Below are 15,634 nucleotides of genomic sequence, written 5' to 3'. Positions count from 1 at the left end.
TCTGGCGTCACACCAGATTGTATCAAGGTGTTCTGCTGGAACAAGAGTATAGGATCTTTCCTAAGCAGACAAGAGAGCTGATGTTCAATTACCTCACATCTCAAACAAAGACAATATGATACTGTAACTACCGGAGATGGTTTAGTTTAGTTTACATCAGCATTGCCGTCCCAGCCATCCTCCGTAAAAGAAACCAGCTCTACCTCTACGAGCCCCATCCCTGCTTAAGTCGCCAGAAATGAGCCGTAATCCAATATCTTTACAAGTAATTCCGCCCTAGATATTATTCCTTCAGAAAAAAAACTTCCTTGCCAGCCACGCCATGCTGGCAAGTTTTCTCCCAGTTTTAGGTAAATCCCATGAACGCATGTCCCATGGCGAGACTATTCCCAAGATATGTCATTTCTGGGACAAGGTGTCATGTACCGACAGTTAGTTCCTTGGCAGCACGAGAGGCCAAAGTGCTGAAGCGCTGAAACGGGAGGATCCACTGTAAACTAATCAGACGCACCAAGAGTCGTGCTGACAACGCTAGTATCAAATACATTCTCAGCCAGACAGACTCATGGCCAATAAAAGCCTGTTTTGTTGAAACTGGACCGTCGGAAAGTAACCCGCCACAAGACTGTCCTTTTATTGCTCAGCGCCGTGCTCTCTTCCACATCAACTCTCTCTTCTTTACCGCTCTGCTCCAAGTTGATACTGTACCGGCGCACCCGAATCTCCGCGATCAATGCGGTTATCGCTTTCTGTGACGTGGAAAAGGGGTCGCCTACCAGACGACCGAACGTTTCCCAGTAGAACCATGCCGTCTTGTTTCACAGCCTGACGCGGCCCAGGATGAAGTCACACCATTGCGAATTGAACACGGCGATCCAGAAGACACGGGATTCTGACGCGATATTTACCTTAGCCGCTTGGAGTGTTTCTGTTCCTTCGACTTCACGGCCAGTCATCATAAGTATGTGAGCAATAGAACATCGTACGATGCCGGCGTTGAAACCTCCCCCAAGTCCAATCTGCTCCAATACTACCAATGCGTTTTTCCATCGTGGTAGCGCCTCTTCCCACTGTAACTGTAAATGAGAGATCCTCGCAAGCGAAATCCAGACACGGAAGATATTGACTTGAGTAGTATAGTCTGGTGCACCCGAGGTTGAAAACACACGCTGGAGAGCAAGTAGAAGTGACTCCGCTTCCGTATACCTGTGCTGCAGCAGATACACTTCTGCAAGTGATAGCTGCAGACGTCGGCCCGTGCTGATGTCCTGCGTTTTTCTTTCCCTCATTGGTTCCAATTCTCGTAGGAGGAGCCTTTCGGCATCGGACGGTTGATTTAATTCACAATACAGCTCTGCTATCCCGGAGACCAGAGCTCGATACCAACCTGAGCCCTCAAAGAAATCGTCAAGGAGACTATCCCGGAGAACACTCTCAAGCAAGTCAAGAGCCTCCCTAAATAGACCCTGAAAGCGAAGAACCTTACCTAGAGTTATGTCTCGCGCTCGTAAGGTTATTCTTTCAAGAGTAGAGTATTCTGCACGCAGCGGTGTCCATTCAGTCAACTCCGCTTTGGCTTCAGGGAATTTTCTTTGGCGAATCAGATTCTCAGAATATGATATGATTAGGTCACCACGATGCGAATTGAGTCTCGGTGTTAACTTTTCATCCTCCTCAGAAGACACACGACGCAGGAAAAATTCTAAAGCGGTTTCCGATTCCTCGTGCTTCCCCGACATCCTCAAGATTGAACTTTCTCGGTACGCAAGCCAGGCATGTAGGTAAAGATCGTTCTTATCTTCCATTAACTTTTTGGCGCGACTTATCGCTTCAACTTTCCAATTTGCGTTTGAAAAGCGTGACGCAGCAATAAGGGTCGATGCGAGTTCGCGTGGGAACCAACCCTGCTCTCCATCCTCAATGCAGATAGCGTCATATTCAGCAAGAACTCGGCTCAGATGAGGTAATATTACTCTTCCCATTTCTCCGTTACTGCGAACATGTCAGATTTTATCACTCAATGGGTGTCGTATATAACATACAGTGGCTCAATGTACCTATTCCTCGGAAATGCATGGCAAATGAGTAGCAGGGCTTGCTTCCGCCAGCTGTTCACTTCTGATTGCGACAGTCGCTGCATCACACAGTACTGGACCAACGGATGAATAGAAAAGTTTCGGAATCCATTAGTCCCAGCATTGCAGGATATGAGCGAAAAAGCGAGCAATTTCTCAACTGCCACGTCAAAGTCAAACTCACTTTGTATAACCCTTGATAAACGGGCATCCACTCCTTCATCCTCTGCGCGGATCTCTGTCACCTCACCGTACTCGTCCCATCTTTTCTGTGAAGACGTCCCTCGATGTAAGATTACTTCAGAAATGGTTGATGGCTCTAGGAACGAGAAGAGAAGAAGAATGCGGATTGCATCAGGTGACTCTTGTTCAAGTTGTTTGAAGTTTATTTCCCATGCTGTTAAGACTGCTTTTTCCGTGTCTCCCAGACGTGAGACAAACCGGAGCAGGTCCTGTCGGCGTGTCGAGTAAAGTCTCCGGTAATCTGCCAGAGACCTATGTCGTGAGCGTACAAATGCTCCCGCCTGCACCAGAGCCAAGGGAAGTGATCCAAGAAGTTCAGCAATGGCTTTGGCATCCTCAAATTCACTTTGGCACGGTTGCTGGATCCCGGCCCTTTCCAGTAACAACTGCACTGCGTCTTCGATCGCCAGAGGCGTGAGTACGTGACCCTCATTAGCTACAGTCCCGATAAGACCCTGGTCACGACTAGTGATGATAACATGGCCCCAATTGACGGCGGGTAAATACTTCTGGATAGGGACTGACTCCAGATCATCAGCATTATCAAAGACAAGTAGCCACTCGGTGTTTTCAGGTCTCGCCAACCAGCTCTTGATAGAACTTATCTTGCTCTTCGAATCGCCAAGGTGGAGAAGGTCATGTAATCGATCAAAGTCCGCTTCTAATGAAGCAATGGAGCTTGCGTTCAGAAAAGCCACCCCTCTCTTATATTTTGAAGTATTCGTGAGGAGATAGTGTAAGGCAGTCTGTGTCTTTCCTGAGCCACCTTCTCTTAAGTCAGCAACCACCATCGAACAACGAATTTAATAACTTACCTAGACCGCACAGGGCAAATATTGATCTTGTCCGTCCTTTATTGCGGTCGAAGTACATCCTCATTGTTTCGAGGATATCAGCTCTACCGAATAGAGTCGAACAAGGTACGGTTGAAATGTCGAAGGGAATAGCGGGATCTTTTCGCATTAGCTATCATCAAGCGATGCTAGTAAGCAGGTAACCTACCTCTTTCCATATGTGGCGTTCTCTCCAAAGTGGAGAGGTCATGAAGATTGCCAGCAAATTCCTTCAGACGACTAACCACGGGACGGAAAGAGCGATCTTGGAGAGATTTGAATCTAACAATGTTCCGGTGATCGGCAAATTGAGGAACTGTGATTTCGTGAGGGACATTCAATACTGCGGATTGCTGTTCTACAATCTGCTATAAATGTTAACAGCGACACTGCGAATGACGCTAGGGATGGAAGTACTACCATTTTTTTAATGAATGGGCCGATGGAAGTAAGTTCCAATTCGTAGAAAGAAACGAGATGCACCGTCCTTCTTCTCTTCACGAAGTCCTCCGTGATCTCTAGTAAGACCTCAGAGTCCTTCTGCAGATCCCTAATAAGAGTGCGTGGAGGCCTCAGAGGAGAGCATGCGGAAATAATGTTTGCCATGAGTTTGCCCATGACAGCAAGGTTGCTGCCATTGTGCGGGGTACCTGGCAGGTTGTTAGGAAGTATCATCAAATTCGATAGAGCGATTACATACCAAGAAATAAGATCCCATACACTGCCTGTTGCACCTTTTCTTGTTCGTCAGAGCAACCAATCAATAAAGCCTTCAGCAAGAGTTAGACAGTGTTTAAGCTTCAGAGGCTGGAATCAGGCACCTTCTTCGCGACAATTCCACCCAAGCTATGGCAAACGAGCACAATGGGCCGGATCTTCTCCTTTGTACTAGATCAGCAAAAGCAATCCAATCATAAATATAACCATGTTGTTTGTGTTCCCTACTTCTGCAGCTGATCTTATGTCAGCCAACTCAGTGAGTAGTTTCAATGATATACTGCGTAGGTCTTGCTGGGCGGTAAAATTTTTAAAGCGAGCATTATAGCCAAAAGTCGCTATCCTAATGTTAGGTAATGCCTCAGGCAAGAGGTCCCTTAGCCACATGACTCCCGTGTCTTTATGAGTCCATGTGTCGAAGGGATCGCCGTTCAAGCCATGAATAGCAACTAAACTATCAAGCTGGTCATTATCAACTCGACTTATGTTGCGCAATGATTGTGTATCACGGCTTTTAGTCTCCAAAGAGGAGAGAATGAAAATATAATTCTTACTCGAACACGATATCACTCGGTTTATGTATCTTGCCCTCTCCTCTGTTGGATGAAGGATCATAGAGAACCGTGATTCCGTATTTATTTGCGCCCGTCATCATGATGTTGTAACCGTTCGCAATCGCATCCAGGACAGCATAAAAACGCTAATAAAAGAAGCCATCGGCAATTAAATACATCTCGCTTGGGCCAGGGGACGACACGTGTACTAACACCATACGCCGAGGAGATACGACCAAGTTCATCTGTCACACGAGCATCACCAATCCGAAAGCCCCTATAAGCGCCGACGGAAGAAACCGCAGGGTATTGTCTTATCACACCACCTGAACGGACTGCCTAGGGCGGCTTCGTCCCGCCCGAATCAGGCCAATAACGGACCCCTGTTAGGAGGATAGGATCTGCCGAGCGGGGTACGATGGGAAAGGCGCCAGGTGTGTTCATGCAGACTGGACTTAATAGTATCAGCGAACAATCGTAGTCACGTGATAATAAGCGAGGCTGATGTGTCAGCACGATGGTAAGAATAGGATTCATGATGCACTCTCAAAGTCCGAAGAATTGTAGCCCCAAAAACAGGCAGTGTCATGGTTCTAATTAGTATATGCAGTTAAGCATAGACGATTGTCGGCGGAGTTGTCATGTGAACCGTAATAGTTACAGTGGTATGTGCATCGGCCTGTTTGTCCCTCATAGACGGCAGTATGTGGCCTGGACCTTTTGAAGCAGTGTCGGGTGAAAAGAAGGACATAAATCAATGAAACCGACGCAAATCTAGATAGGCTACCAGTATTTATTTAAATACTTCTACCCTTATATTGAATGTACGTTAGCGTTCGTGGAGTGCTGCGGCAATGCCGAGTAATCCACTCAGATACTGCCTAGTGCTAATTTTAAACATGGAGATTTTGGCTCACGCCAATTTCTACAATACCGAAGTAGCTGAAAGCCACCTTCTCCTCGTCAGATCCTCCAAGGAGCTACATACTCCCTCAAAACATTTTCGGAATCAATTTTGCCAACCGTCCTTAGACAAGCAATGGCCCGACCAGAATCCAAACTCAAGGCACTTCTCAACGACGATGTGCTTGAGATCGAGGCTGCCTTGGAGAAACAGCCTCATCTCGTCATTGAAGCACTGATTGAAGCTTTTCTTCTATGTCCGATGGACGAAGGCATATTAGCTCGGCTTCAATTAGGAGACTGTTTCCGCCGATCCCTTCAATCCAGCCGGCAAAGAACACCATATCGACTACATACCATCGTCAGTGAATGTAAATCTGGAAGGACGGACTCACATTCGCTGGAAGGGAAATTTTATAACCATGGTGGTATTCGTGCTGTAGCTGCTCTCGCAACTGCAGCAACAGACAACAAGCAGGTCGTGACACTACTCAAGCACCTCCCAGAACGGCATCTGCAGGCACTTCTAAGGTCCATAGACGACATCGAACCACACCGCGACTTCATCTTTATCGTGGAGACTTTGAGCAGGAGGAAACCGCCAAGGTTATCAAAGAAGAAGAGCATTCCAGAACCTCGATCCCGTCGGCGTTACCAGTGGCCTAATGGTGCCAATAAATCACCGAATACATTAGATGAGCAAGTGCCTGATCACGGACGGTTTACAGAATGCTCGGCAAGAAATTCGCTTTCTAGGACCGGAGCAGCTGAACTCAGAAAACCACTTGATGAGCATGATGTTCCATGTCCAAGATCTACCCCTCATGAAATTGAGACACCAAGCAAAGCTCCCCCCTGTGATCAAGCATCCACACACCGCTGTTACAGCACCCAACCCGCCACTGGCGATCCTGCTGCAAATTTGGCAGGAGCCGACTCCGACCGGAACAAATCACAGATTATCTTCTCGGAACCTGTTCCGAACGTGGCACACACACCTGTCACAGGTACACAATATCCCCATATTGCGGTGGTTCAAGAAATGAAGGAGAAAGGCACACATATTTGTGCGAGCCACGACTGTGATTTACAGTCTGCGGGAACCGTGCTAACATCTTTAACTGTCAGGTTACCCATATCCAACAGGCGTTACTTCGGACTTTGGAGGCACATGGCAAGACTCCGGTATGTGCAGGACATTTCAACAAGAGATGCAATTAACAGAGATAACAGATAACTTCCGAATTGATCTGGACAACATACATGCGATATCTTATTATGATAAAGATTCGGACAACTCTGCCCTCGAACATTATGGCATTGACTTAGATACCTTCAACGCTTCTTGAAAATGGCGAGCAGGTACAGAGCTTCTCCTGAGGCGACCGCAATGTTGACTGCCTGATTGAATGACAACCATCTACCCATGATCAGAGGCTTCCCGTCTGCAGTTGATGGAAGCCGCTTGCCGTTGTTCAAAATCAACAGATCGCCTGGAAAAGTTTCGAAATCCGTTGGCCCGAGGCGTTCATTGCAAGGACCATGACACCGAATGAGAAATGCCGCCTTTCCTCTGGTCTTGCGATAGAGGTGTACTCAGTAAGAAAGCAACATGACACAATGGGATTTTGAGCTTACTTCAACACCCGCAGCCTTGATGAGAGGCATAACCTTGGTCGCCCGATCCGGGTGACTGCATTGTTCCACCACACTGCTTCCACGATAGGGCCGCCAGTGTTCCTGCGTTGTGGCTTCACTCAACCATGACGCAAAGGTATTTAGGGGTTCCATCGATCCATTAACGCCGACATAATCTTCGGGAGGGGCAGACGGAATCGACATGGTCGGAGCAAAGGAAATAGGCAAATGGCCCTACACTAGCTCACAGCTGTCGCATTATCTAGACTGCTAACAGCATCAGTAACAGCTGCAGGTTAGGCGGAAGAGACTATTCTTACCACATGCTAACGGCAGTATCTTGTTTCATCCTTCTGGTGAACGAAATAACTGGAGTGGGGGTGCTCAGCAGCTGCTTAGCCGGACGGGGCGCCAGCACGTGATCACGCGGCTCTCTGGACCGGAGATGATAATCACACCTTGCTAATCTCACAGGTAGTGTCACAGCAATGATCTTCCCCCGGAGTTGCTTCTAAGTCAGCTACCCATGCGCATTAGCAACATGAAGCGTAATTATGAAGTATTACTCTCCGGCAATATACTGCTCTCTATACTGACTTGAACAGAATGCACTCAAGCTCCTAGAGACTCGGAGGCGAAAAGCGCGACCGACAACCCCTGCCGCAACGTTCCAACAGCAAACTGCAGCGCCCCCGAGCAATACCCCGACAGTTAGGGGTGTGCCTAGCTTGAACGGGATGAAGGAATGGCTGCAAATGCTAGGGCACACGGTATATATGTCAACTTGTACGGGAGCGTACTTCTTCTCACGCTTTATAGGAATCCGATTTGAACAACCTGAATATAATTCATGTTGCTGGTACGAAGGGCAAGGGAAGCACATGCGCTTTCGCTCGTTCTCTCCTTCGTGCGCATGGTCTGAGGACAGGTTTTCCAAGTCGAGTTGGATTATATACCTCGCCTGATTTGCAATGTATCAGAGAGAGGATACAGATTGACGACAGACCCATCACAGAAGAGATTTTTGCACGATACTTCTTCGAAGTTTGGGATCGCATCATAACGCAGAACCCTTCCAAGGATAAAGAAGGTGCTAGACTGCCCCGATATTTGCAGCTTCTGGCCATATTGGCGTTTCACACGTTTATAAGGGAGAACGTTGACGCGGCAATATTCGAAACACATCATGGTGGAGAGTACGACGCCACAAACGTCGTGCAGAACCCCGTTGTGACTGGGATTACATCTCTTGGCATGGATCACGTAGCACAACTCGGACCTACGCTAGAGGACATTGCCTGGCATAAAGCAGGAATCCTCAAGACTGGAGTCCCTGCGTTCTCCCTTGAACAGGAGGCTGTTCCTGCTCGAATGCTGCGGAACCGCGCAGCCGAGAAACGGACACATCTGGAATTTGTCACAGTCAATACCTCACTTCCTGACAATTCTAAAGTGTTGGGTGTTCCAGTCCAAAGATTGAACTGCTCACTAGCTGTCGAATTGGTCAGAACATTTGTGCAAGTTAAAGCACCTGGACACGAGTTGAATGCCGAAGATATTTCTCGCGCCGTCGACAGCTTTTCCTGGGGTGGCAGATTTCAGATCATAGAGAAAGGTTTCTGTCATTGGTTTTTAGACGGTGCCCACAATACCTTGAGCCTCGAACAAGCGGCGGCGTGGTTCTCAGAGAATACTCGTACCGTAAATTGTCGCAGGTCAGTTAGTATGGAAGTAAACGAGAGATGCCGACCATTAACCACATTGTGCAGATGTCGTGTTCTAATCTTTAGCCACTTCTCGGAGGAACGAGACGGTAGGGTGTTAGTGGAGTGCTTAGGTCGTGCGCTATTAGAACAGGGTGCGAAGCCAGAACATGTCATTTTCACTACATATAACGAAAGGGATGATGGAACTAGCAGACTAGGTAAGATTCCGCATACAGCTCAATTATCTGTTTTTGCGCTGATCAGTTACTCCACAGATAAAACTCTCAAAGTACCAGAAAAGCCTTTTCCCGATCTTTGCTCTGTATATACTGCGATCTGGAGCAGGCTGGATCCTGAAGCGGTCGTTTCGAGCAGGCCAACCATTGAATCGGCGATAAGGCTTGCGGAACAGATCGCTGCTAGATGTGGTGGAGCTCAATGTTTTGTGACTGGAAGCTTGCATTTGGTTGGAGGAGCCCTGAATCTATTAGAGTCTTAATACGGCGCACACTGTAATTTCACTGTTTTTGCGATTTCCATTTGTATGTGTGCATGCTTGTCAGAGTCATCTATGCAGATATTATATTCTCCTTTGCACAAACGCTATTTACAACTTCCGAGTGCAATGTGTTTGTCCACATACAACTCTGGCTAGCTTCAACTTTGGCGTTTACTGCCGGCAAATTCTGAGACGGAACCTCTCTCCTTCTGGCATATTTAGAACCTTGTGCTATGTGAAAAGCAATCGGTTCTCTTGGCAGTTAGCCACATTGGCCCGCAGCAGTCCAAGACCAAGGTTTCGATATATGGGGACCACAACGAAATTTACCGTATAACAGACCAATGAAGTGCCATTCATTATGTGGGGAGGACCACTGCGGTACTACGTTTCGACTTCCGCAGCCATATCGGCCAATGCTATAAGCTGATATAGGCTGTCTTCAGGCTCAGGCTGTGAAGTATTGCAGGCACTAGTCAATAGCCCACGTTAGAAGGTATTGATAGATAATATGTGGTCGATACGAACGATGCTCTGGCGCTTAGGGTCACGACATTGATCCGCTCTGTCTGATTGCCGACTACCCCGAGTTATTCGATTGGCTGCAGCGAACCTACTCAAATGAAAGCGTCTATTGCCAGGAATTATTATGCGTAGAGTCATATTATCACTATGCAAGAAAAAACCACGGACCCTGTAAGTTGCGGCCAAATTTCAATTACCAAGATTCTCCATCGATTGAAACTTTGCTTACAACCAGACCTTTATAGGGCTGGACATTGGTGATTATTGTGATGGCCTTATTGATTCTGGTCTGTCACGGGTCCCTCGAGTGGACGACGAAATCAGGAAGAGACCGATATATCAAGGAACTCCTGAAACGAATTTGGCTGTTCTAGAATCTGCCCGCTCCGTGTTAAAGCAAATGGCCATGGATCTTCGAGTTTGCAGTTCCGCCTCTCCATTGTTGTTCCATCCGGATCTGCATGTGGCCAGTCTAAATAGCTGATCAGTTGGAACTTGGTTGTAGACGAATGTGTGGGAATCGGGTCGATCGATGGCTGTTGCGGTGAAAAAGTACGCGTTTCGGGGTCATGGGATGCCTGACGCGTGCGTGAGCCGAAGCGGGTGGGCCTTATCCGAGATGTTGGAGTCCGTTAAATGATTCCCCATAAGCACTGAGGTTCGCTGCGGTTGACAAAAATCATACCCCGCAGGCGTGCTCTGCATCCGGAACCCGCACCGCAGTACTCACCATTAGCCTGTGCTCTAGACACTCACCAAGTCCTCATCTTATAAGCCGCCCTGATCGTCACCCGGAAAATCACTTTCACCAACTTCTTTGGTCAGCTGATACATTACGGCGACCTCTCCGCATGCCCGCCTAGATGAGTGTTAATCAAAATCAACTAACAGTTTCTGATGAACAAATATCAGGTAAATGGATAACAGCAGTCTGCCAGACTATAAAATGCTCTTTTTAAAAGCTGAGAAGGAACACTAGCGGGAAGCAGAGCTTAGAAAACAAGTAAAAAAACACTAACAACTAGCAAAGCAGGAAAGGGACCAGGAAAAAAAATAAATATAATAAATAATCTTTACTGAGCTTATTTATTTCTATCACATCTACTTTTCTTAATCTCTGTAAGCTAAAAGTCTATCTTATTCTATAATAAAAAAGATATCAATACTTACTAGAAAATACTGTCTGTTATAACTTTTATACTAGACTAATTATACAGCTAAGCAGCTAAAGATCTATTATTTTATTTATACTTATCTTATATTATCCAGTCAGCTTACTATATATTTATTCTTACCTCGCCTTGTACTAGAGAACTTAGAGTAATAATTTAATAAAAAAAATAAATAATAAATAAAATTTAGAAAGCTATAAGCAGTTTAATATAAAAAATTATATTTATAATATTATTATAGAGCTCTGCAAGATATCTGCTACTTAAAAAATTTTTATTTAAATAATATAATCTAGTTTAATAATCATACTAATACTCTTAATACAGTTAATATTAACTAGTCACAAATAGATAAATTATTAAGTTCCTGATACTCCTGACTAGATCAATATTATATATACTATATTAATAGTAATTATAATATAATTATTATAATGGTTAAGTATAAGCTGCTTTATAAACTATTTATAAAAAATTTTTAAGCAGATTTATAACCAATATTATTCTAGAATAAAATAATCAGACTGGACTCTATTCCTACAGAAAAGCTTGAAAAATTAAAATATAATATAATCTAATTAATTAATTCAGCTTTAATTTAAAAATATTATATTATACTTCAGGAAAGATTTAAATACTTATATCTGATTAAAAAATTTATAATTATTTTACTGTAAGTCCTTTATAATAATCAGGTATTTTATATTACTATTTTTATAAATCTAATATAAAAATTAATCTGGATGATGAATTAAATTCTTTATAATAATTATTAATAGCTGTTACTTAAGTATTATACTTATATTTTATAAATTCCTGTTTATAATATTATGACTAGAAATAATAAAATATTATAAAGAATTTATTAGAATAAAAAATAAGTTTTAATTATATATATTTCCAGATCCCAGAATTAGAATTACAAAAAAGCTTATTTAATTTAAAATATATAATATCAGAATATATAAGCTCTAAATTTATTATATTAAAATATATATTATCTTTATCTCTTACTCTACTCCCTGCTAATACTTATTAAATAATTATCTAATCTTAAATTAACTGTATATTACTCAATTTAACTTTATATAATAATTCTAATTCTAATACAGATTAAGCTCTAGAAAAAAGAAAATATAATTTTAATTTAATTCTATTGTTTTTTTATTTCTATTTACTTAATAATCAATATATCTAATAGAATCTTAATATATTTAAAGTAGTAGACAAGATCAGTAATACATTATATAATTTTATATTTAGAAATATTTATAAAGTCTGTAACATAGTAATTAGCTAGATAATAATTATTTAAATATTATACTTTATTAATAGAAAGAGAACAGTAGCTAATATCTTATTAATATTAAAATACTGATTAAGCAACTTAAGTAATAACTAAATAAAAATATCAATTAAAATTATATATCTCTAGAAGATTATAATATATTAAAAATCTTATTTAAAATTATTTATACAGTATATAAATATACTATAATTAATAAAAAAATAATTTCCTGACAGTGGAAGAAGATTAAATATAAAAAAACTATATATTATATATTTAATAAAATACAGGCTTCTGCTGTTCCTGTTTTTCTAGAAATAATTAATTTAATTAAATTCTATTTTATATATAAAGCTGGCAAGATCTGTTATATATTTATAATAATCTAGAAAAATAAGTCTATATTAAGATTAAGTATAATAAAAGAACATGTAAGATTATAAAATCTGTGAAAAAAATCTATTCTTTAGAAATCTTATACCAGGACCTCTAGCTAGCTAATATTCTATAAAATATTAAGCTAGAACAGATCCTGATTATTAACTTTTATTATACAGAATTAAATTACTAATTAATAAAGAGGCAGACAGAGTCATGTAGAAAGTATTCTTATAAAAGAAAATTATATAAATAAAAATAACTTTATATTATCTAAATCTTAATGTTAATCTTCTTAAATCTTTTCTTCTGCTCTTGAAGATCACTATTAAATAAATAGTAAAAGAAGAGCAGGCAATATTAGTAATGTAATATCTTCTATCAAGATTCCATAATTTCTTATTTTCCTTTCTTTTGGTTATACTATTTAGCACATGTCAGCACCTTGAGCATAACTTCAGTTATTTTAACTTGCAATATGATGTTTGTTTACAGGTAGTATATCAATGGCGATTTGCTAGCGGATGTTGTCAAAAATAATTCCTCTCTCTCGTGTCTGTCTGGTCACAAGTGTCGAACCAAGACAATAAAGACTGTCGGCTTTACAGTCAGTCTCGAAATCCCACTGACCTTGAAACACACAACAATTGTTTTCTCGCCCCGCTGCCAATACCTTAGCATGGAAGTTATAGAGAGCCACCTGCTTATAAATAAAAATAACCAGGAATTTTGAAGATACAATACCTGAAATATATATAAAATAATATTGAATTATATTCTTATATTAATAGCTTATTAATTTACACAATCCTATCATAATAATAGTTAACTACAGGAGATATCTATAAAAATATATAAAATCTCTTACCCCGGTACCATAGATTCCAGGAAGCTAGAAATACTTATTCCTAATTTTTTATAAATAAACTATATAATATTAACTTCCTTTTTCTAGTAACCATGTATCTTTATCTTATTATAACTTATATAATTAATAAATATACAATATATTTTCTATTATTTAATATAATAAAATAAGATAGTTATTTCCTAATCCTCTTTACCTGTAGCTATTATTTATTAATTATTATTTATTAATAAGTAACAGCTACTGAAACAGTATAATATATAAATTTTAATCTAATATTACTAACCACAGGAATCTCTATTAATGAAAAAATATGTTCAGAATTATCTAGTCCTAGAAATAATGATATTCTATACTAAAATAAATTATAGTAATATAACAAGTTGCTATAGTATATATTTACTTCTAAAAATTTCAGTTATATTTTCTTAATATTAAATCTTAGTCTTATTAATACCAGCTCTCTGATTCTCTTTAAATATTTTACTTCTTAATTATATATTTTTTTATATAGATAAACTTCCGCTCCTCTAGTACAGAGACTAGATTAGAAAAAATATATATAATAAAAACCTACTTATCTATATTTATTATTAAATTAAATAAAAAAATACTTTTAATATAAAAACTATAATTAAAGATATAGAATAAGATCTGGTTCTTACTTCTAAATTTTATTAAAGATTATTCTTCTAATTAAAGTTAAAAAAGAAATTATATCTTAAATATCTATATAAAAAGATTATATTAAATAATATATTTATTATAATAATAGTTTCTTAGTATAATAAACTTACTCAATAATTTAATAAAGCAGAGATTAACTGGCTGTTACGGACCCCTGCTAGTCGACCTGCTAGTAAGGCGGACTTATTAGGCAGAAAATACTGATAAAGACAGCACTCAAGTAATCAGAAACTCTTATTAAAAAGAATTCTGGATTATTTTTATAATATCCAGAACAGCCTTATATTATATAATTACTTATTAAATCTATTATTAAGAATATACTCAGGGTATACTGGAATCTCAAAGCTATGATTAGATTAATTACTAATTTATCTTAAATAATATATAATATAATATACAGAAAATAGAATATATAAAAATATTTATTTATATATTTAGTTAGTTTTGTTCTTTATACTTAATCTATATTAACTTTAAATACTTTATTTTTAAAAGCTTAATAATATAATACTTATTTATACTTATTTATAAATAGCTATATAATATTATCTAGTTTTATTTCTCTTCTCTTATCTAAAATTAGTTATTTTAGATAGACTATTAATCTGATACTACCTTAATCTAGTTTAATAATATATATACTAGTAAAGCTAAGCTAACTGGAATAGAAAAGTAATCTTAGAATTTAATATATTAAGTACTAGTTAGTATAAGTATTATCTATTATAATTATTTATTATATTAATTATTTTAAGCTTATTATATACTTTATAACAGGACTTTAGTACCTAAGAAAGAAGACAGTAATAGAATTTAATAATATAAAAATTAATAAATATAATTAATTAATTATAAGAAAATATTATTATTTTAGAATAATAGAACCAGTTACTTAAAATTATTTAATAATTAAATCTGTTAAAATTAAATTATCAGAATTATTTAATAATAATAAAGTAAAATTTAAGATTTTCTTAATCTAGTTAGACTTATATCTTAATATAAATAAAAAGAAATTTAAAAATAAAGCTAATAAGGTTTTCTTTATATTTATCTATTTAATTAGAATAGTATTTAACTGATTTAAACTGTATATTTATAAATATTAGAAAAAACTAATAGAGAATTAGAATAATAATATTAAGAAAATATTTACCAGTTATATTAAATTTAAAAAATATTTTCAATAAATATTCAGAGATATTAATACAGCATATAATATTAAATAAAAACTATAATAATTTAAGTAAATTAGATTAGTATTTAAGTATATCTCTAAGTTTCTGTAAGTTATTAATTATTTAAACTGGAATAAAAATATCTATATTATATAATTTAAGAAAGAACTTAAAATAGAGATTTAAAAAAAACTTATTTAATAAAAATAACTAGATATTTTTTAATGAATAATTATAATAATAGTTAAAATTAATAATAAATTATATAAGTATAATATAAAATAGAAGAAAAAATAATAAATTAATAAATTTATACCTTAATAAAATAATTAATAAAATTATTAAATTAATAATAAATAGCCAGTAC

The 15,634-nt window shown here is 38.5% G+C and overlaps 4 protein-coding genes across 4 annotated transcripts; 3 read left to right on the top strand and 1 right to left on the bottom strand.

The window, feature by feature from the left end:
* Nucleotides 1–818: 818 nt before the first annotated feature.
* On the bottom strand, nucleotides 819–4,520 carry BO85DRAFT_381720 (LipA and NB-ARC domain protein; the record flags this gene model as incomplete). The annotated part of the gene is made up of 9 exons (XM_025656434.1): nucleotides 819–1,992; nucleotides 2,043–3,087; nucleotides 3,134–3,271; nucleotides 3,321–3,516; nucleotides 3,572–3,801; nucleotides 3,852–3,921; nucleotides 3,973–4,032; nucleotides 4,097–4,322; nucleotides 4,423–4,520. The coding sequence occupies 9 exons, from the start codon at nucleotides 4,518–4,520 to the stop codon at nucleotides 819–821; spliced, it is 3,237 nt and encodes a 1,078-aa protein (XP_025511301.1).
* Nucleotides 4,521–5,195: 675 nt separating this feature from the next.
* BO85DRAFT_453169 (uncharacterized protein) lies at nucleotides 5,196–6,707 on the top strand (the record flags this gene model as incomplete). The annotated part of the gene is made up of 2 exons (XM_025661000.1): nucleotides 5,196–6,440; nucleotides 6,589–6,707. A coding segment is annotated over exon 1 (910 nt), but the record flags the coding sequence as incomplete, so codon positions are not given.
* Nucleotides 6,708–7,049: 342 nt separating this feature from the next.
* Nucleotides 7,050–9,208, top strand: BO85DRAFT_453167 (putative tetrahydrofolylpolyglutamate synthase). Its single transcript, XM_025660999.1, has 6 exons — nucleotides 7,050–7,230; nucleotides 7,284–7,522; nucleotides 7,569–7,733; nucleotides 7,783–8,678; nucleotides 8,733–8,887; nucleotides 8,945–9,208. Exons 2-6 carry the CDS (start codon nucleotides 7,505–7,507, stop codon nucleotides 9,166–9,168), a joined length of 1,458 nt encoding a protein of 485 aa, XP_025511299.1. The 5' UTR covers nucleotides 7,050–7,230; nucleotides 7,284–7,504; the 3' UTR covers nucleotides 9,169–9,208.
* Nucleotides 9,209–12,386: 3,178 nt separating this feature from the next.
* BO85DRAFT_381844 (uncharacterized protein) lies at nucleotides 12,387–12,542 on the top strand (the record flags this gene model as incomplete). The annotated part of the gene is made up of 1 exon (XM_025656441.1): nucleotides 12,387–12,542. A coding segment is annotated over one exon (156 nt), but the record flags the coding sequence as incomplete, so codon positions are not given.
* Between the last annotated feature and the right edge of the window lie 3,092 nt (nucleotides 12,543–15,634).

This window comes from Aspergillus piperis (genome assembly GCF_003184755.1).
Source record: "Aspergillus piperis CBS 112811 unplaced genomic scaffold BO85scaffold_24, whole genome shotgun sequence".
Taxonomy (NCBI): Eukaryota; Fungi; Ascomycota; class Eurotiomycetes; order Eurotiales; family Aspergillaceae; genus Aspergillus; species Aspergillus piperis.
This window is presented reverse-complemented; position numbering and strand designations above follow the sequence as displayed.

Coding starts and splice junctions, on each gene's coding strand:
- BO85DRAFT_453167 (XM_025660999.1), top strand. Junction 7,734..7,782: donor TGCAAATGCTAGGGCACACG/GTATATATGTCA, acceptor CACGCTTTATAG/GAATCCGATTTGAACAACCT. Junction 8,888..8,944: donor TGATGGAACTAGCAGACTAG/GTAAGATTCCGC, acceptor GTTACTCCACAG/ATAAAACTCTCAAAGTACCA.